General features: G+C 35.4%; 1 protein-coding gene across 1 annotated transcript in view; it reads right to left on the reverse strand.

The window, feature by feature from the left end:
* Positions 1-5,598: 5,598 nt before the first annotated feature.
* The window catches only part of LOC150102198 (coiled-coil domain-containing protein 97), a 40,348-nt gene continuing 22,425 nt past the window's right edge, over positions 5,599-23,521 (reverse strand). The window contains exon 4 of the mRNA XM_090399349.1: positions 5,599-5,942. Coding sequence (XP_090255475.1) covers positions 5,852-5,942 — 91 coding nt within the window. The 3' untranslated portion in view covers positions 5,599-5,851. The remainder of the gene's footprint in view (positions 5,943-23,521) is intronic.

Raw genomic sequence — 23,521 nt, forward strand, 5'->3', positions numbered from 1 at the left:
TTATATATATATATATATGACATTCCAGAGCATAATCCCATGAATATGATTTTCCATTTGGTATCTACCTTTACATTTACTAACACTTAACTTATAGCCATTTTCACATGCCCAGAATTTTAGTCTATTTACATAATTTTGCAAGTACTGCACATCAGTCACATTTTTGCTTGCCTTGCCTATCTTTGTATCATTAACAAACAGCTGGCTCCTGTGAAATCCTTCTGAATGTCATTAATGTCAAGATTGAATGACGATGGAAAAAGGACTGATCCCTGGGGCACACCATTAGTTCCCTTCAATCTTGCAGATTTATATCCACCATACACTACCTTTTTGATATGCGAGTCAGCCAGCCTTTTATCCAGCTTAACAGTTTATAATCCAACCCCATATCCTTCAATGCATGTAGTAGCCTTTCATGCTGTATCTTGTCAAAAGCTTTAGCAAAATCCAAAAGTACCACAATATATCCATTTCCCTTGTGTAACTCAGATGCAACATTATAAAATGTGAGCAAGTTATTACCCAAACATGACCTTTCCTTAGTAAATGCAGAGTAGAGTCTCTGGAAACTATTTCTGTGTGACCTCTTACCAACTTTTCCAAAATCTTCAATATCATTCCAAAAATACTGATAGATCAATAGTTTATATACTGTATTTACTCGAATATAACTCGCACTTCTTCCCTAAAAGTTAAAAAATCATGATGCGAGATATATGCAGGGATTTTGAAACTAAAGTTTTTCAGGAAAAAACTGAAAAACTAAATTGATTATAATTTCATTATAATTTATAATCACTCTACATTATTTATAAAATGAATGTATTTAAATTTTAATTATCTTTATTATGTGATTGCCTGCTGACCATCATGCGATATATATTTGAATCTTTTGACGACAATGCTTCTGTAATTAAATTATTTCTGGTGAAATCATGTCCCCCAGCTCTCAAAATCCAGTTGCACAATAATTCTAATGATGGCCTCCTAATCTTATTCCACTTCCACACAATCCAAGATTGAATAGAAATCAATGTTCTCACAAGCACATTTCCTCTATTGGTTGCTTCCATCTCTATGCATATGATTGGTGTGGTATTAACAAAAGATTGCATGATTCAATGACAAAGGCAAGATGTTTGTTTAGTGGAAATGCTGATTCTCTTCAATCGAATTCCAAAATATCTGAAACTGCCATAATAACATTCACTATCTATTTCTTAAAGTTGTAAACTTTTTTGTGTGTGCAAGGTATATGAGAAACTTTTTAATTTCTTTTTTCATAAAGTAAAATCAGCGGTAAAAGATATATGTGAAGGTGTTATATTCGAGTAAATATGGTATCAGTCTTTCCAGCAAAGGAAGAACTCCACAGGTGAATTTTTTCCTGTGCTGACTCAAATTATCCAGCTGGATCAGCCGAACACTCTTTTAGCATTCATGATGATATCCCATCAGCACCTATTAACAGTTGAATTCTTATTCAGTTTATGCATCAGTTTTAGTACATCCTCCTTATACAGCTGAGTTTCTTCATCCAATGTAGAGGTAGCAGTGACCTCCATGTTGATAGCAATTAGCAAAATGGACACTCATTAGTTGAATAAGTCCTTCTGCATTTGGTAAAGTTATTCTTTCGCATTCAGCAAAATAATGACAGAATTCTTTCTTGTTTTTAGCTCACGGTACAGTCAGCTTCTTTCATATTTACACTTAGCTTTCCATAGAACAGGTGTAACTCTTCTCACTTGTGCCTAATTTTCATAACTGTTATTGTTCTTATGCAAAATGGTATTCCTTCTACATCATCTTTTTCTTAAGAATCTCTTGCTTAATAACAATGCACATCTATTTCACTTCAACCCTATTTATCCTTTGAACTTGAGAGGACACATTCCAATAATGCATTATTAATGTATTTTTTAAATGCTTCTCCTGCTCTTACAATATCCTTTAGTGACCAAAAACCATGCTATTGAACCTAATATTCTCATAATTTATCGTTTTGTAGTTCAGCAGCATGTAAACTTTTGAATGGAACATCTATAAACTTCCATATTAGCATAGCACGATCACTGTCACCAGCTGTGACTGTTCTTTTTTTCCCAAAAAGAACAGTCACATCTTTTTGGGAAAAAAAAAATAATATAAATAAAAACAAAGATTAAATTTTTTTAGAAACACACTGATGTTTTCCTTAGATTGTGGGAACTCAACATTGTTTGCATGATATGAGAATAAATATATCAAAACAGTCATGATGGCATGCTCCATATTGTAGATTACTGCTAAAGAATTAAACAACTAGCCTGGTTGGCTGAGTGGCTAGTCTCCATTTTTCTAGCTAATAAGTCATGAGTTGGAATCCCACTGCAGATATGGATATTTGTGAATGCCTTTAAGTGGAAGATGAATTTCATTGCATTATTTGAAGACTGCCACCCTACTTAGCAAAGGATGGAGAAGTGGCTTCAAATATCTAACCCCTTTGGCTCTTGGTACAGTAGGTTTTGTGACTGAGATTTACAAGTAGGTTTTACAAAAACCCATAAAATATATATAAAAACTTGTGCAACAAAATTAAAACTAATGCCTTGTTCACAAATGATGTAATCAATATCCCTATTGTATGGAATCAACATCAGGTGATATTTTTTTTTTGTAAACACTGAATCTAACATGCATAAAACATAAAATCATGTTCTATGCATTATTAAACTTGATCCATTCAGATATTTTCAATGAAATATCACCCTTTTCTATTTTTTGATGCGCAAAAGCTTTGAATATAGTACTGTCAAATAAACTTGAAAGTGACACTTGGAAAACTTGACTAGTCATATATGAACTGAAAGAAATGCAATTTCCTACGCACGTTCTTCTTAACAAAGTGAGTCTTTTACACAGATTTAATGATTTTTTTTTTAAATAATGCCTTATGACAGCACATCCCATGTTAATACCCATGGTATGTCACTGCTTTATAGTTTATATAACACATGCTTGCAGCTGGTTTTGTTTGTAAGGAGAAAACCAAAGTGCAATACCTGTGCAAAACTCCATTACATACCAGTTCAGCTGGCTGAAAAAAAATGCAAACCATATATTAGGTAACTATCACTATAATCATATGTACTGTGTAAAACGAAGATCACCAATTGTATAGTTTGGCTTGTGTATGTTCGCACTTATAGCTTATCTTCTCTTTCTCTCCCCCTTTTCTCACATTTTTTTTTCACATAGATATAACGATACTAATAAGTTCAACAATAGAGATTAGATGATCATTAAATATAAATTTGCAATTCATCCATCCTTTAGTCATTACAATTCGTAATTCTTTCTTAAAATTACTTGCTTGTGTAACTTGTTCTGAAGGTCATTCCACATATTTTTTATTTCTGAGAGTAAAATGGCTTTTATATATTTGCTCTCTTTTCATAATTCTAATAAGCCATCTAATAATTTAGTCAAGTCACGGAACTTCCAATTTCAATTAAAATTTCCAGTAATATTGGAAATCAGTATAAAAATCAATATTTTACAACTAAGCAACTAATTCTTGTAGTTATCCAACATACAATCCCTCGATATACTTAGTGAACCTTCTCTAAACCCATCAAATTCTCAACATCATTAAAAACATAGAAAAGGCCTGATTGGCCAAGTGGTTATGTATCCGCTCTCCAGCCAAAAGGCTGCAGGTTTGAATCCCTCTGTGGGCATGGATGTAGATGGTGTTGGTGTAGTTGGCAAACACAGATTGTGTTTGTTGGTGGAGACAGTTGTAGAGTAGGTGCCCTCCCTCGATGAGTTTGGACTTCCTGGAGGTGTCACGAAATAATAAAGTAAACTGGTGCACAATGATCTAATACTGGCCACACCAGAGACATGTATTCATAACTTCCTTTCTTCTAGATGTGAAACTTAATGATCCCTTCTAACTGCTGGCCCGATTGGCCAAGTGGATTCTTCAATAAATAGCCTGTGGATCCAATTCCTATGGTGGCATGGATGTTTGTGAATATTTTTGGTATATGAATTTCATCAATCTATGTACTAGAGACCCAAAGCTGTTTGGATCTCTAGTCTAGAGCACAGTTTCTGCATTATATAATCCTCAGCCTACCCTGTACAACAGGCTTACAACTTTTCATATGGGTGAGATTCACATTAAAAAAAAAATAAAAATAACCCAATAATCTTCTGATCTTTAATAGCTGCCCTACCAGTATGAGTCTGAAAATAAATTCTCCAACAAACAGATCACTGTGTTCATTAACTTTTTCTAAAACCTATTTAGTTTCTTATATCCATCTACAACTATTTTCTTGCCAAACTGCATATAAGTAAAATGGAGAGGTTTTAGAAAAAGTTAATATTAAATCTGCTATTTTATATTTTAATATAAAACAAACCCACTTTCTCTGTTTGCTCCCGTACTAGGCTTTTCTAGATGTAAAGGTCACTTTGACAACTGACAATTCTATCCAGTTTGTCATCAGCAAAAAATGATGCGAAGATCACCATTGGATATCAAATGCATATTCGTAATATATGAGCAGTATATAGACCAAACGAATCACATTCATCAGATTAGGTAGTCAGATTACATGTAGAGATTATCATATTATTTGCAATAATTTTTTTAAATTTTCTTTAGAATAAGAAAGTGATATTTTTATATTTTTTCATTTTGATGTCCATTCATTTTTTTTTTCTTAAATAAAATTTAAGAAACTGAATGAACATCAAATGGTATATGCATCTCAATAGCTTCTCAGAACAGACCATACAACATATTTATCCCATGAGCTAATAAGAACAGATCCCATCCTGTACATTTCTGGCATCTCTGAGAACCAATCTCTAGAATCCATTCATTCCATTTAACAAATTATCATCATGGTTCCCATCTTCTAAAGATAAATGATCTCCTCTGCCTTTTTTTGCCATCTATTAAGTTCTGTGTCACCTTTCTTACTTAGGACAAACTGGACATTCAGTGGAGAAAAGAATGCAAGAACACCAATCTTACATTATTAATAAGAAATTTGACCTTACACAACATGGGATTGATAATGACTACAATATCCTATGGTTTCAAACATGTTTACTTCATTGTTGCTGACATAAGTTTTTAAGGAAAATGCTGGTTTATATTCCACTGTCTAAACTTGAATTACTACCTCTTGAAACTGAGGTTACAATGACTTTAAAATTTATTTTTTAAATTATTTAAAATTATATACTTAAATTTATTATTTAATTATTTTAAAATGTGTAGTCAGTATCTCACTTAATAACATAACGCAGTTATAACTACGCTACTTTTACAATTAAAATTGTTGTTAGCAATACAGATTTTTATGAGTGAGTACAAAACAGTACTGTTTTGTACATATTTCTTAATTTCTTTGAAGATAAAAAAAAATCCTGAAAATAAGAAAATTTTTGTGACTGTTTTGAAGTTTTGTCTCAGAAGAGTTAACTGCATCACACTACAAATGATGCAGTGAAATGACAGATTTCTCGAAATGGATATAATTTTAGTTAAACATTTTAAATCCAAAATTAACACTAATGCAACCATTAAAAGGGGGAGAGAAGATCTATTTAATAGGCTGTACAAGACTACTTTCATAAACAGGTATGTTATGTTTTTTTTTGTAAAAAAAATATGATCAGTCTAAAATGAAACAAAACAAAAATGATCATGGGATACTCTTATATACATGAAGGGATTCAACTTTCATCATAACAAAACAGATTTTTTACATAAATTACAGAATGCATAGCATTTTCAGAAGCTGAAAAACTGATGCAATAGTGAGACTTCAAAGAATCACTCAGGATCATCTGAATTAAAGTATTTCTCCTCTTCATCCAGCTGTAGTATATGAAGATCATCATATTCTATATTGTCATCCACAGTACTGAAAAAAAAACAGATCGATTGATTGTTATATACACTCTTTATAAATCATATATAGATATATATATATATAGTTGAAGATTAAATTAAAGATGCCAAGAAATTATATTCTTGTTTAATCCTTTATCCAAGTATAAGCAAACAAAGTTTGCATGTGAAGTATCTTCCCAAGTAGGCCACTTGTATATAGGGTATTAGATCTTTTCACTACATGCACATGAAAAATATGACTTCTGCATTACCTACATTACCTCTTCAACCTTGGTATCACTTCTTGGTCTCACTCCCACTGATGAGACCTCAGTAAAGGTCAAAACTGATCTGGGTAGTGGGCCTTCCTGTAAAGCATAGCATTATACACACCTCAAAGGATGTGTGCTTGCATTATGGGATACTAAGGCAATTAATGTGACATCATTAACCTCTATATACAGGAAACCTTGTCTTGATGATACTTCACATGCAAACTCTGTTTGCTTATGCTTGGATAAAGGATTAAACAAAAATATAATTTATTGGTATCTTTCATTTAATTATATATCATGTATTCTTTTTTTTTTTTAAATAACCTAATCTGCTTAACACATTCCAAGACTTACTAGTGCTAATTTATGTCTCCAAACAGAAATATAAAACTGGCAAAATTATCACATCACCTTCTTTCCCCTTTTACTATTAAGAAAATCAACTCTCAAAACTATACAGGTGTTTAGTGCGAGTATGACTGGAATAGTTACTCTAGAGATGTTATAAAGATAAACGATTTCTTCTGATACAAACATATTGTATAACATCAACTGAATAAACAGCCTGATTCTTTCTTTCAGTTCACCAAGAATGGCATTAGAGCAACATAACCCTTCACAAAGAATATACTCACAATGACTATTTGGGCATTCTCATAATACAATTTAATGGAATAATTACAACACAATGAGAAATAATTAAACAGCCGGTTTAATAGTTTCAATATTTTGTCTATCACAGAAGCATCTTCAGGAATACAATGTTAAAATTGTAATTTATTACAATTTTAACAACACACATAGAGGGCACCCCTCACAGACTTTAGTCTTTACATAGTCTAATTTCATTCTTTCCAGGAGGTGGGTTTTGCCAATGATAGATGAAGATGCAAAAGACAATGGTTGTCAATTCAGTGTTGTAAAATGTAAGGTAATGAACTTTGGGATGAAAATATTACATACTTTGTATCATATACTAATGGTACTGGATTGCAGGAAATTGATGAGGCTAGGGATTTGGGGATAATGGTGGACAGAGAGTTGGAGTTCAGAGGGCATATTGCAAAAGTTGGTAAAATGGCTCACAGGATTACTTGGATGTTGAGAAACATGATAACGTGTAATCAAGTAAAGAGAGGGAAGTTAATATCACTCTCGCTCTTTATAAGGCTATGATTTGGTGGTATCTTGACTATTGTGCACAGATTTTGTCACCTGGGTTTCTTGGTGACTATGAGATGGTAGAGAAGATTCAGAGATGAGTGACTAAGCTGATGAAAGGTCTGTGGAATGCTCCCTATGAGGAGGGATTGAAGGTTTGTGGTTTACAAAGTTTAGTTGATAAGTGGAAAAGAGGGGACACGATGGAAATGTTTAAGATATTAAAGGGGATTTATAAACTTGATGCAAAGGAAATTTTTCAATACATGACAAATAGAGAACTAGGGGCAATCTGTCTAAGTTGTGTAAGAGTGGTTAGTAGGGATGTGTAGACCAGATTTTTTACACGGAGAGTGGTGAATGAGTGGGGTGATTTCCCAGAAGTAGTCGTGAATTCCCTGACAGTGAATGAGTTTAAGGAGAGGTAAGATAGATTTTGTGTATATGATAGTTCAGGTTTCCCATGATGAGTCTTTGGACTCCATGGAGATACTGTATAATAATAATCTTTGTTACTTGCCTCTAGACCTCTCCACCACTTCTTCATTCCTTATCAAAGCCTTATATAGAGGAACACTAACCCCTTTCCTGCTTGTTAGTGTGTTCTTCAAGACCAACGTAATCTGATGTACTGTTTTGACTATATTCACAATATGCCCTCTGAACTTCAACTTCCTGTCCACAACACAGCATTCCCAAGTCTCTGGCCTCATCAGTTTCCTGCAGTTCAGTTCCATCAATACAGTACACAGCTTACCTTTACTTATACTGCTAGTCTATTTAAGTCTTTCTGCAGGATCTGTACATCGCCTTAATGTACCATTGCTCTTCCCAGTTTAGCATCATCAGCAAAACTGAATATTTCCTGTCAAATCATTTCCTATATCACTGATGTACAACTCAAATAGAGAGACCTCAGAAGAATTCCCAGTTCAGAAAGGTGTGAGACAAGGCTGTGTCTTTTTTTTTAGCTGAAAACAAATGTGCCCTCAAAACTCTTATAGATGAAACCCTCAAGTATAGCAAACAGTATGGCCCCAGTTTCAACTTTAAAAAGACAAAAATCATGATAATTTCAAGAGAAAAGAAAATACCAAAAATATGCATCGATATAAAAGGAAATAAATTAGAACAGGTGCAAAAATACATATACCTTGGACATTTGATCACAGAGAATGGCAGGACAGAAGATGAAATTAGAAAAAAGGATTGAAATCGCAAGGTCAACTTTCAACAGTATGAAAAATCTACTAACATCTAGAGAATTAAATCTGAAAACAAGACTAAGAATCTCCAAATGCTACATATGGTCTACATTATTATATGGAGTAAAGACATGGACACTCTCCAATCTGAGTGTGAAAAAACTGGAGGCCTTTGAAATGTGGATGCTGTGAAGAATTATGAGAATATCATGGAAAGAAAAAGACAAATGAAGAGGTACTAGAGATGGCAGGCATCAACAGGAGCCTGATGAAAGAAATTAAAAAGAGAAAAGTCAGATATTTTGGACATATTCTGAGACATAACTGCCTACAAAGGACACTTCTCGAAGGAACTGTTGAGGGAAAGAGAAAGAGAGGAAGACAAAGACTGGAGTGGATGAAAAATATAGAAGACTGGACCTATCTCTCAACATAAGGAATGCAGCAGAGAGGCACAGAATAGGACATGATGGAGACACATGGTAGTCAATCTCCTGGAGGGAGAAGACACCTGACAGGACAGGGCAACTTAAATAACAGAGGGTCAAGTTCTGAGCCCTGTGGTGCACTAATGGTCACCTGCCTTCTCCTGGACTCAACACCTCCATAAACTACTCTCTAATATCTGTTCATCAGCCACTCTCTAAATCCAGATCACCATTCATATCCATCCCCATTTGCTCCAATTTATGGAACAGAGTTCTATATGGAAGTCTGTCAAATGCATTTGCAAAGTCTAGCAATATCAATAAGTAGCCATTTCCCTTATTCAACATCACTGTCACTTGATTATAAAAAAGTAAGCAAGTTACTAAGGCAAGACTGTCCTTCACAAAACCATGTTGTCCCTTATTGAGTATCATATTCCTATCCACTCAGTCCTGTCTTGGACTGGGTAGATAGGAATATCCTTCCCCCACTCCCCTTATGCAGTGGAACTATTTTGTACTCTTTCCACTCCATTGGCACCTTCCCATAACTACGGCTTAAATTAAACAGTTTGGTCAAAAGCTGATAATTCCTTTGTACATTCTCATAATATATGAACTGATATGCCATATAATCCTATGGCTGTGTTCGCACTGAGGTTCAGCAATATTTTAAGCATCTCTATTTCATCAACCTCTATTCACTATCAGTTATTGAAATATCACCACTCAGATGGCATGCCCCTGCAAAATGCTCAACTATTTGATTTGCTTCTGTTACTTCCCCACTATCAGCACTTTTTAAAGTCATTCTTCCATAGTCATTCCTCCTTTTACTTACTACATAGCAAAAGTACTGTTCAGGATTTCTTCTGGACATGTAGGACACAGTAACCAAAGAGAACTTTTGCAAAAATCTTATATGGATTAGGGGAATAATCCTAGTAATTCCACAAGAATGGACATTATTCTGAAATCAGCTTAGCAAACTTAGGCATAGTAAAGTTATTCAAATACAAACTCGATCTGACAGGTTTTGATCTATGTTATTTTTCATGTCACATCATGATTTATCTTTTAAAGCACTCTTCACTGCATCTTAGTCTTCCTTTGGACCTTATTCACCATTCATACTAGCTGTCTGCTTTGCTCACCCATTCCTGGTTATTAGTAATGTTTGGTTTCTTCCTTTCTAATACCTTCTTTTTTCAGCATGGGTTTGTCATTAGCATTGACAAACCCATGAGAAGACAAGATAACACAACAAAAAATGAAAAATTGGTTCTTCTTAGAGATCTAAACAGCAGAGGTAGGAAATGACTGTGGTCTCCAGTCATTACTCGACTTCTTTAGAATGGGGTTAGAAATAAAAAAAAAAGTTGAGTAAAACCAATTTTAACAGATTCATCTGTTAATACTGGTTTGATGGAACTTTAATAAACCTGGCTTTCTATCATACCAACCTTAATAATTCTATTATCCATTTCATATGGAAGTTGCCATCTTCATTAAAGACTGGGCTTAAAGGTTCACTTATAGTAAGCATGAAATTAGTGTTTTCTGTTTTTGTTTCTATTTTCATACCAAGTTTTGTCACAACAATTATTCATTTGGTTCAAGATTCTTGAAGATCTATTTAAGAGGATAACATCATCTATTACTGAGTAAAGAACTGAATCTAATGTGTTGATATTAAGTATAATATCACTTTCCATTATAACATAAGCCATATGGAATTATACAATTCTTACACTTAACAAACCATCATCCTATAATTCTAACTGCTAATTTGCAAGTTATATATTAAATCACATAATTAACCAGAATTAGATACACGTTACAAATCCCAACTCAACATCAGCAAAGTTCAAGATTGGCACTATCAACATAAGAAGCATCAGTGGAAAAGAAATGGAACTAGCAGAAGAATTGAATAAGTACTAGATCAACATAACAGGTGTTACTGAAACAAAGAAGACAAAAACAGGTGAGATCTTTCTACAAACAAATATAAGATGTTATATTCTGACCATAATAAACAGGGAAAAGAAGGAATAGCTATAGTATTCACAACACTAAATAAAGGATAATCTTCTTCAATAGCAGGCAATATCAAGTAGGGCGCTGTGGGCAAATATCAGAATGGTGAACTGGACAATGAGACTTTTTTTTCTCTTTCTTTTAAGGTTACAAGGTGATCAGCATTCATATTTATGAATTTAGGGACACAAAACACACGTGTTGAAAAGATTATTTTACTGATTAATAATAACTTGACGTTTTGACCTCTGTATTGAGGTCACCATCAGAAGGATACATGTGAATAAGAACCAAGCTACATGCTGTTGTACTCTATACAGGTAAATTACATCTACGTTGATAACTAATCTTTTTTCTTAGCCTACCCTCTAGTGATAAAAAAAACAAAACAAAAAAAAAACATACAATAAACTCTGCGAAAGTCCTCACGTACTAGGATTCTTCTGGAATTATACAGTTCATATTGTTATATTACAATTATCTTCTGGATTTCTACAGTAAGGTTGCTATTGAATGTTCAGGGAAAAAAAATAATAAAAATAAACACTTCACCAAGTCTTCTTGTATTGAGATTTTTCTTTGTGGTTGCTATGAAGGTTGCAGATGGGTCCTCCACATTCTTGGAATGGTTAGAAAATCATTTTTATTCGGATTCAGATCATGTTTCAGCATTTCACACGCTTCCTTGAATTTCCGCTCAAACCACCCACAAACGTAATTTAAACTGATCTCACTACTAGAGAAAGGTTTAAATTACGCCATTGCTCCGAGGTCAGGATAAATAAACTAGATATAATCTATCATATCGAGAGAGGTTTAAGGTCCTTCCTGGCCAGTTTAGCTGACAAAATACGGATGGAAACTGCCTGTTTACTAAATTCAACCAAAAAATTAAGCAGCAACCTAAACGAAGCTGAAAAACTGGCACTCAAATCCCTAAAAAATAACCGTGACATTATTATCACAAAAGCAGATAAAGGAAATACCACTGTTGTTTTAAATCAGACAACCTACATAGAAAAAATGAACCATTTGGTATCGGACCACAACACCTACCAAATGGTAAATTACAACCCCATGCAACACAACAAAAAGAAAACTACTGAACTACTTAAATCAGTTAACACATGGCCGGAAGAAACAATTAAAAAATTAATACTGCAGTATGCCCGTGTGCTCAGAATTTATGGCCTGCCAAAAGTACACAAAACAGACACACCATTACGTCCAATTGTGGAAGGAATCGACAGCCCGAATTACCACTTAGCCAAAAAATTAGCAGCCACACTCAAGGAATTGGTTGGTCATTCCCCTTCCTACATAAAAAAATACACAACATTTCATAAACAAAATTAATAACATTACACGCAACGACCAAGATCTATTAGTCAGCTTTGACATAACTTCCCTTTTCACCAATGTCCCAATCAATGACACTATCTTGCTCTTACAGAACATATTTCCACACGACATCACGGCCCTCTTTGCCCATGTACTCCGCTCCGGATATTTCGTGTGGCAAACAATTTTTACTTTCAAAAAGAGGGTACAGCCATGGGCTCACCCCCCCCCCACTCCAATAGTAAACTTTTATATGGAAGACTTTGAGCAACGAGCTCTAGAGTCGGCTTGCCTCCCTAAAACCCAAAATTTGGCTAAGAAAAAAAGTTGACGATATTTTCGCCATTTGGCCCCACAGCCACGAAGCAAAATACATTCCTTAGCCACCTGAACAAACAACACAAACACATCCAATTCACCATCGAAATAGAAAAAAAAACAACTCTCTTCCGTTCCTAGACACACTTGTCACACGTCTTCCTTCAGGCTGTCTCTCCTTCTCAGTTTACCGCAAACCTACACACACACATAGGCCAGTACATACACAAAACTTCTTATCACCACCAACACAAAAACTAGGGGTCATAAGCACCCTTAAACACAGAGCTCAAACTATTTGTTCAAATGAACAAGCGCTTAACTATGAATATGAGACCATAAAACATACTTTTATAAAATATGGATACAGTATAAAAACCATTCACAAGATCCTCCACAAAAATACCACTAATAACAAAAAATATTTCAAGAATGCTATTGCTATACCATATGTTAGAGGCATTTCTGAAAAAATAGACAGAACACTACACAAATACAACATTAAAACCACCTTTAAACCCTCAACAAAATTAAGACACCTACTCAGTTCTTCCAAGGATCCTCTGCCACACCTAGCCCACCCAGCGTTTTACAAAATACAATGCACATGTAACATACCATACATAGGGGAAACAGGGTGAACCATCCCAATCAGGAAGGATGAACACAAATGACACATAAAATACCTCCAGTTTGGAAAAACTGGCCTTTCTGACCACGCACTCCAAACATACCACAGAATTGATTGGAAAGGTACCAAGTCCCTACACCGCACCACAACCTGGTTCGAGCGGAAATTCAAGGAAGCATGTGAAATGCTCAAACATGATCCAAATCTGAATAAAAATGATGGTCTAACCATTTCAAGAATGTGGAGGATCCATCTGCAACCTTCATAGCAACCACAAAGAAAAATCTCAATACAAGAAGACTTGGTGAAGTGTTTTTTTTTTTATAACAATATAAACTGTATAATTCCAGAAGAATCCTAGTATGTGAGGACTTTAGCACAGTTTATTGTATTTTTTTTTATCACTAGAGGGCAGGCTAAGCAAAAAGATTAGTTAACAACGTAGATGTAATTTACCTGTATAGAGTGCAACAGCATGTAGCTTGGTTCTTATACACATGCATCCTTCTGATGACCTCAACACAGAGGTCGAAACGTCAAGTTATTATTTCATTATTATTAATCAGTAAAATAATCTTTTCAGCATGTGTGTTTTGTGTCTCTAAATTCATAAATATGAATGAGACTTATTTGTACCTGAGCAGAAGTGGAGGAATTTTTCAAAGCATTAGAGAAGACAAGATAACACAACAAAAAATGAAAAGTTGGTTCTTGTTAGAGATCTAAACAGCAGAGTAGGAAATGATTAAAGCATAAAGAAATGTTTTCAGAAAATTTGGAGATAAACTAATAATAATGGTTACCTGATAGATTTCTGTTCACAACATGGACTAGTTATTAGTAACACAACATTTCAACATAAAAATGGGCACAAATTCACATGGAGAGAAGATGCAAGAAACAAAGAAAGTCTCATTAAATATGCTATTGTTGATAGCAATGTTGTCCCATTGTTTAGGATACAAGAATATACAGAGGAGTTGAAATTGGAAGTGATCACCGTTTAGTGTTGAGCAGGATGAAATTTAATTTCATAAGCATGTATAAGAAGGTTTTAAAACAAATCACAGTTGAGCAGCTTTCAGAGGAACTGTAAACTCAAATTGAGAAAAAATGAGTATGAAAAAAAATCCAAACCTCTGAAATTCAATGGCAAATCCTGAAGATAACATTCACTGATTCAGCTAGAGAGACATGTGGTGAAGCTGTCTGTAAAGATAGATCAGAATTCTATGGTGGACTCAGGAAGTTAAAGAAAGAAGCAGTCAAAGAATAGGTGAAAGCATATCAAACGTTCCTGACAAATCAGCTTGTATTCTTAGAAAATGCAAAGAAAAACATGAAGCAAAGCACTGTGTAAAACTAGCTGAACAAAAGTCATGGTAAGACTTTGGTAAGAACATAGAAAATATATATCAGTGAGGTGACAAAATATTCTGGAGACTGTTGAAAAAGCTTAGAAATTGAGGAAAGAGTACTGTAAAAGGAATTGGAGGTGACATGTAAACTGAAGATAAAGATTTCTGCATATCGCAGAAAGAAGAAAAGCCACAACACCCAGAAAAAGGTATGTGTAAATTTCTCTTCTTTTATGCTACATATATTTATTGGTAAATATACATCTACAATGCCCTAAGAATCCGTGAGTAAAAAGCCAATGACATTTAAACAGGGGCACTCCTAAACAGAAGCAGGCAAAATAGCAGTAAATATAATGAAGATAAAGATATTTTAGATGTCTGGGGTGTTTCATTTAGCAAAGCTTGCTAAATGAAACAAGCAGCAACAGAATGATGGTAGCAAACACTCAGCAGGAATGTGTGTATTATTATTATTACGGACAACTCCAGGGAGTCATTAGACTCATCGAGGGAGGCCCTAAATCATATTCACCACAGCTATTCGACATTGATACAGTATCTATCATACCTTGCCTTAAACTCATTCACTGTCACAGCATCCACCACAGACTCTGGGAGCGCATTCCACTCATTCACCACTTCTAAAAGTAAAGAACCCAGCTCTAACACCTTTACTAACCACACTTTTGCCCAGTTTCCATGGATGTCCCCTAGTCCTCCCACAACCAGCCCTGTTCTCAAAAATATCTTCTGAATTAATTTTATAGAAACCCTTCAGTAATTTGAATGTCTCAATCATATCTCCCCTCCTCTGCCTATCAACCAATTTTTGCAACCCACTAATCCTCAACCTGTTCTCATAAGGTTCATTCCACAGACCTGCTATCATCTTGGTCACTCGCCTCTGGATCCTCTCCACCTCCTCCCCATCAAGAAGAAACCTAGGTGACCAAATCTGGGCACAGTAGTCCAGATGGGGTCTTATCAAGGCTCGATACAGAGGAACAATAACCTGCTTGTCAATGTATTCTTCAGCAACCAAGTGATTTGATGAGCTGATTTGGCCACTTTTGCAATGTGCCCCCTAAACTTCAACTCCTTATCCACCAACACTCCTAAATCTTGTGCCTCATCAATTTCCTGGAGTACAGTTCCACCAATGTAGTAAACTGCTGCTAATCTTTTCACCCCAAAATGTATAACCTTACATTTTGCCACATTAAATTGACATCCATTCTCCTTAGCCCAGACCTCCAATCTATCCAAATCATCTTGCAAAATTTTGACGTCATCTGCATTCACTATTGCCCTACCCAACTTTGCATCATCCGCAAACAAATGAACTGTTCCTCTCAGATCCTTTCCTATATCATTAATGAACAAATTAAACAGCAGCGGTCCAAGAACAGATCCTCGTGGCACACCACTAGTCACAGGCTGTCTTGTGGACTCTACTCTTGAATAAACCACTCTCTGATATCTCTCCGTCAACCACCCTCCTATCCATCTCACCAACCCTATATCCATCCCCCATATGCTGCAATTTACTGATTAGAATTCCATGTATTATCCTGTCAAAGGCCTTAGCAAGGTCCAGTAGAATCACTGTAAACCCATTACCCTTATCCAGTTCAGCCGTCACTGTGTTATAATACGTGAGCAAGTTACTGAGGCATGACCTACCCTTCACAAAACCATGCTGTCCCCGATACAGTATCCCATTTTCTTCTATTCAATCTTGTATTTTCCTGCTAATTTTCTCCAAGACCTTGATAATGGTTCCTGTTATGCTGATTGGCCAGTAATTTTCAACAGCAGTCTTGGAACCACCTTTATGCAGCAGAACTATTTTCCCCTCTTTACAGTCCCTTGGGACTGACCCAGACCCGAGGCTCCAATTAAACAAAATGTTTAATTTGAACATATATACTGAATGTATATATCGATACCTGAAGTAGAAAAAGCCATTAAGAACCTGAAATGTGGAAAGGCAGCTGGAGTAGATGCTATTCGACCAGAAATCTCAAATATGGGGGCATAAAAGTTTTACAATGGCTACACTGCATAATTCAGAAGGCCTAGTCAGAGGTCAGAGGGTTGAATTCTGGATGATGTGGAGTTGTCTTGGAGAAGAGCTCTCATTGTACCCATCTATAAAAGGGAAATAAAACTGAATGTGAGAATCACAGAGGAATTTCCCATTTCCTTGAGTGTTCCTAGTAAGATTTATGTAAGTATACTTAAGAAATGGCTGGGAAAAATTGTGGAAGGGAAGCTTGGTGAAGACAAGCTAGACGAGTTTGTCAGGATCAGATTTTCACTTTAAGACAAACAGTCCAGAAATCATCGGAATATAACAAGGATTTTGTATTTAAATTTTGTTGATCTGAGAAAGGCATATGACAACATGTCAAGAGAAAAGCTATTCAAAACGCTAGTTATATTTTGTTCCCGTATAGGGAGTAGGCAGGGCCGTTTACCCTATCTAACTTTTGGAGACTGAGTGGGCAGTTCAATCTCCACTGATAGCCAATCAGAAAGATAGCTGGCCCAAGGCTATCACTGATTCATCGGTACGCAGTGAAGAAGGTGGCAAGCTAGTGCCACCATCTTGTGGTCCCTAACCCTAACACAATATTTTTAATGTCTGAAAATAGTGTGTGTTCGACGGTGTCGATTTTCTTGAGTTTACGGGAGAAAAAACCCGCTTGCCCATGCCAGAGATCGACTAACTCGGGAACCGGTCGAAAAACGGCTTAGAAAAATTTCCTCTAGTCAGCGACTAGATTTGAGCCACCAAATCCTTTCTTCGTGCGGTCAAGCACCGTAGTAGAATTGCAAACACCACTTCTACTGAGCTACAGGCTCTCTTAGTCTACATTTGAGTTGTAAGTCACCAGTAAGAATTGAAGTACAAGAAGATGTTTTTGATGTTTATGGAGCACATTATGAAAATGGCATTAAACCTTATCAAAATCTTATGTTAATCTGAGCTCTTCACTTCATGTAGATTATGTTATACTTCTAAACAAAGGCAGTAAAAGTCTGCAGGATTTCCTGACTAAATTGAATAAATGCGGTAATAAATTTGGTATAAAAATCAGCAATAAAAAGACAAAAGACACTGAAAATAGGCATAAACATTTTAACTGCATCATGAATGGAGAACCTACAGAACAGGTCTTTAGGCACAATTTTTAGTGAAGATGGCAAAATACATATGAAGATAGACAAAATAATTAGCAAAGCTGTATGGTAGGAAGTCAACTGAATAAATTTATATGGATTAAGAGAGAAATTAGTCAAAATACTAAACTGGTTGTATACAAGACAGTGTTCAAACCAATTTTAACTCGTGGATCTGAGAGCTGGGTTAGAAATAAAACACTTGATCAAAGACTGGAGACCATAGATCTGAGAGTTCTAAGAAAGATTAGGGGAGTGAATAGATGCCATCAATGACAATATCATATTAAAAATGAGGATATTAGTAAAGAACTTGACATTAGTATTTAGGAATGTGTAAGCAGAGTGGATATGGTCCGTGAGATATGGTTCCTTTAGTGGTCATATCTCAGGTAATATGGCCACTAAAGGGAGAGGAAAGGTTAGCAAAACAAGTGTTCTTGGCCAGGATGACAGGAAAAGGACCCAAAGAAAGACCAAAATCTGATAATATTGGAGTCTTCACAGATAACAGATTCATTTGGAGGAAAAGTGTCAATATGAAATTAGAAATGGCATAACTTTTTCATGTTGTGCTATCATAATATCCTATAGCCCCCCCCCCCCCCCCACACACACACAAGGATACATGTCAGGAATTTGATGATAATGATGATGATAAGATACAAGGTGCACTGCAGTTTTAGTATGTGGAAGAATTTCCCTCGATGCTTTATCATTTACCATTTCAAGGTCTACAATAACCTAAAGGCACATCTTGGCTATATTCTCATGATTTCTAATTATTTATTTAAAAAAAAAAAAAAAAATCTGGTACTGACAATCCTCTGCACGGTTAGCCTAGTGGCTATGAGCTTCACAACCATATGCCTAGTAAAGGAGTGTTCTAGGTTCGATTCCCGTCGACGATGTGAGGAGCTTAAGGATCTTTCTCAGCCATAGCCAAGTTAGCCGGTCTTGGGTGTGGACAGCAGGGTTTTCCCCCCAGTTTATCTGGGGTTTTTCATCCTGCAAGCAGGCAAACCGGCCCCGTGAACACACTGGCTACAGTCATAGGATATAGTATTAAATCCCTCATTAGGAGGGCTCAACCAGTCCTAAGGGATGGTCAAGGAATGAGGGGAATCCCACACGAATAAATAAACTGGCAATCCTATCTGGCTTAAATCCAACTCATTGTTGTTCTTTTTCTTACATTTTCTCAAGCACACTAACATAAATCTTTCTTGGAACCCCCCTTTTTTTTTAATGAAATTTGCTCATAATTTTCACAATCAAGTTCTATTTCTCTTTTTATTAAATGGCACAAAAAGAACTTTAATGTATAGGACAGATCGTCTGACCAAGCCTTTCAAATCTACTATACTACTATGCAGTATAGTAGATTACATATTGGAGGAAAAGTGTCAATAGGAAATTAGAAATGACATAACTTTTTCATGTTGTACTATCATAATACCCTATAGCCCCCCCCACCCCCAATGAGGATACATGTCAGGAATTTGATGATGATGATGATAAGATACAAGGTGTACTGCAGTTTTAGTATATGGAACAGTTTTTCCCTTGATGCTTTATAATTTGCCATTTCAAGTACACATCTTGGCTATATTCTAATGTGTGCATGGTTGGCCGAGTGGATAGCATATCCTCTCTCCAGCCAAAAGGCTGCAGGTTCGAATCCCGCCATGGGCATAGATGTTTGTGATTGCCTGTGGAAATACCAGTGATGGTCAGCAGTCGATGGTATTGGTGTAGCTGTGGTCAGTTTGGATGGTGATTAAATGGTGGAGACAGGGCTGTAGAGCAGGTGCCCTCCTTCAATGAGTCCTCATATTCCCTGGAAGTGTCAAATAATAATAATATTAAAAGTATGTTTTTTTTTTAAATCTCCAATACTAAAAACTGAATATTCCTAACATGGCTATTTTTTATTTTAACATTTTTCTGTTATGTTACTTCTACCCATATAAGATGGAAACTTACAGAATATGTAGTAACCAAAGTCAGGAGAAGGCTTTGGTAAGAACATGAAATAAAATATCAGACAGGTGGCAAAAAATGTCCTAGAGGCTATTGGAAAAAACCTTAGAAATGGGGAGCTTATTGTAAAAGAAGACATGATAAGGGCGGCATGAAAACCGACTAGCTGCAGATGTAGCAATTATTTTGAAAGACAGATATATGAAACCAGAAATGACAGAATGTTTGTAGAAAATATTCAAGAGGAATGCAATCAGAAATATATATCAATACCTGAGATTGAAAAAAAAAACATGAAATAATAGGAAGGTAGCTGGATTAGATGATATTCAACCAGAAATGCTGAGGAATAAAGGTTTCCCAGTGCTACAGTGTCTCAGATAAAATTTATGCAAGCATCCTTAAGAAGAGGCTAAGAAAAATTGTCAAAGGGAAATTAGGAGAACAAACTGGCTTCCAGAAAAAGATTGTCAAAATCAGATTTTCATATTTGGTATATAGTTGAAAGAAATCATAGAATATAAGAAGGGATATGAGAATGTGCCAAGAGAATAGCTGTTCAAAATGTTACAATTACATGGTGTAAACAGGACATTATACAGAATAATACAGTCTACATTTAAGGTGTCAGCAGTTAAAATCGAAGGAGGTACAGGAATATGTCTGATTTTGAACCACGTGTAGACAAGGATGCTCTCTATCTCTACTGTTATTTGTCATCCCTATGAATGATATGAAATGGCAATAAATCTGATTAAAACTAATCTCAGCTCTTTATGCTAATACTATATTCTTAAATAAATCTCATCAATACAAGCATCAAACAGTCCTTAACTAAAATGAATAATTGCTGAAACAACTTTGGCATAAAACCCTGTAGTTAAAAAACAGTGAAAACATCAGCTGTATCTTAAATGGGGAATACATTTAGGAACAATTTTTAGTGAAGATGGCAAATTAAATATGGAAAGCTGGTATGATGGGGAATCAATTCATATGGAATAAGGGAGACATTAGTTATTCCACAGGAATGTTTATTTCATTTAAATTAATATGAAAGCGAGAAAATAAAATTTCATCCAACCATATGGATCACATATAATCAAAAATATAGGCTTTATATCAATATCATTTTTTCTATAATATCCAATGCTAATATTGACTTCAATAGATACTTTACATCCATGTAATTATGGACACATATATATATACACATGGCAATTTGGGATTCAGCCGACCAAATTGTATTCTTATTGATTAAACCAAAATAAAAAATGATGGTACGACATGACAAAATTTCATACTGGCTGGGGCGTTGCCCGGTTAAACAAGACCCCCGTTGTTTTCGCCAGGGCAAACAGCGAAAAGTCAGCTACTGGAAGAAATCTGAAAACAAAACCCAACTCAACATCACCAGAGTTAAAGATCGGTACTATCAACATAAGAAGCCTGAATGGCAAAGAAATGGAGCTAGCTGAGGAATTAGATAAGTATCAGATCGACATAATAGGGGTGACTGAAACAAAAAAGATCAAAACTGGTGAGATCTTTCTGAGCAATAAATACAAAATGTTATATTCAGGCAATGACAATCAAAGAAAAAGAAGGAGTAGCCATAGTATTCAACACAAAATACGAGGCTAATCTTGAATGGCAGTCAGTCTCAAGTAGAGTAATGTGGGCAAATATGAGAATGGAGAACTGGACAATGAGACTTATTTGTGCCTATGGTCCCACAGAAGGTTCTACTAAGGTAGAAGTGGAGGAATTTTTTGAGGCTTTAGAAAAAGCAACTGACACAATGAAAAATGAAAAGTTGGTCCTTATTGGGGATCTAAATAGCAGAGTAGGAAATGATTGTGAGACATACAAAAATATTTTGGGAAAATTTGGAGAAAAGAACAAAGCTAATAATAATGGCAAATATCTGTTGGATTTCTGCTCAGGACATGGACTGCTTATTACTAACACCATGTTCCAACATAAAAATGTGCACAAATTCACATGGAGAGAAGAGGCTAGGAATAAGAAAAGTCTCATTGACTATGTTATTGTTGATAGTGATGTCTTCTCCCTGGTGCAGGACACCAGAGTGTACAGAGGATTTGAAATTGGAAGTGATCACTATTTAGTCTTCAGCAGGATAAAATTGAATTTCATATTGAAAAGATTAACATGTAAGAAAGTTTTAAAGCGAATAAAAGTTGAGCAGCTCTCAGATGTGAACTGTAGACTAAAATACACAAAGATTATTGAAGAAAAAATGAAAGAGTTTGAGAACAGGAATCAAACCTTGGAGATTCAGTGGCAAACTCTGAAGAAAACATTGATTGATTCTGCCAGAGAGGCATGTGGTGAGGTTGTCTGCAAGGATAAAAAAATTAGAACTCCCTGGTGGACACAGGAAGTTAAAGAAGAAGTGAAGGAAAAGAAAAAAGCATATCAAAAATTCCTGTCAAATAAGTCAGCTTGTGCTCTTAGAGAATACAGAGACAAATGCAAGAATGCTAAACACTATGTAAAACTAGCTAAACAAAAGTCATAGGAAGACTTTGGCAAGAATATAGAAAATAAATACCAAGAAGGTGGCAAAATATTTTGGAGGTTGTTGAAGCAGCTTAGAAATGGAGGAAAGAGTTCTATAAAAGGAGTTAGAGATGATAAAGGTGACATGAAAACGGGAGAAAAAGATATCCTTGAAGTATGGAGTAATTACTTTGAAAAACTGCTAAATGAAACAAGCAGTGTGACAGCACAGTGGTAAAAAAACACTGACCAGACATGCAATCAGGAATACATATCCATACTTGAAGTAGAAAATGCCATCAAAGGCTTGAAATGTGGAAAGGCAGCAGGAGTAGATGATATTCGACCAGAAATGCTGAAGTATGGTGGTACAAGAGTGTTACAGTGGCTGCACTGCATAGTTCAGAAAGCCTGGACAGAGGGACGAATTCCCAATGATTGGAGTAGAGCTCTCATAGTACCCATATATAAAAAGGGAAATAAAACTGCATGTGAGAATTATTGCGGTATTTCCCTACTGAGTGTTCCTGGCAAGATCTATGCAAGTATACTTGAGAAACGGTTGAGAAGAATTGTGGAAGAAAAGCTTGGTGAAGAACAAGCTGGATTCAGGCCAAATAGAGGCTGTCAAGATCAGATCTTCACTTTACGACAAATAGTCGAGAAAGCATGGGAATATAACAAAGATCTGTATTTAAGTTTTGTCGATTTGGAAAAGGCATATGACAAGGTGCCAAGAGAGAAGCTATTGTCAATGGGGCATTATATCAAGCAATACTTAGTCTTTATTTGAGTTGTAAGTCAGCAGTTAGAATTGAAGGAAGTACAGGAAGATGGTTTAATGTTAAATCTGGTGTGAGACAAGGATGTACATTATCCCCTCTGTTATTCATTATCTATATGGATCACATTATGAAGGAAAGTGGTATTAAACATGATATCAAAATTGGATATGTTAATGTCAGCTCTTTGCTTTATGCGGATGATGTTATACTTCTAAATAAATCCGCTACAAGTCTGCAAGATTCTCTGACTAAATTGAATAGCTGTTGTAATAGATATGGTAAGAAAGTCAGCAATAAAAAGACAAAGACAATGAAAATAGGCAGAATCATTGAAAATGTCAACTGTGTTGTGAATGGAGAACCAGTGGAA

This window comes from Typopeltis vanoorti, chromosome 10, assembly GCF_054136105.1.
Source record: "Typopeltis vanoorti isolate ZY-2024b chromosome 10, IOZ_Tvanoo_1.0, whole genome shotgun sequence".
NCBI classification, from domain to species: Eukaryota; Metazoa; Arthropoda; class Arachnida; order Uropygi; family Thelyphonidae; genus Typopeltis; species Typopeltis vanoorti.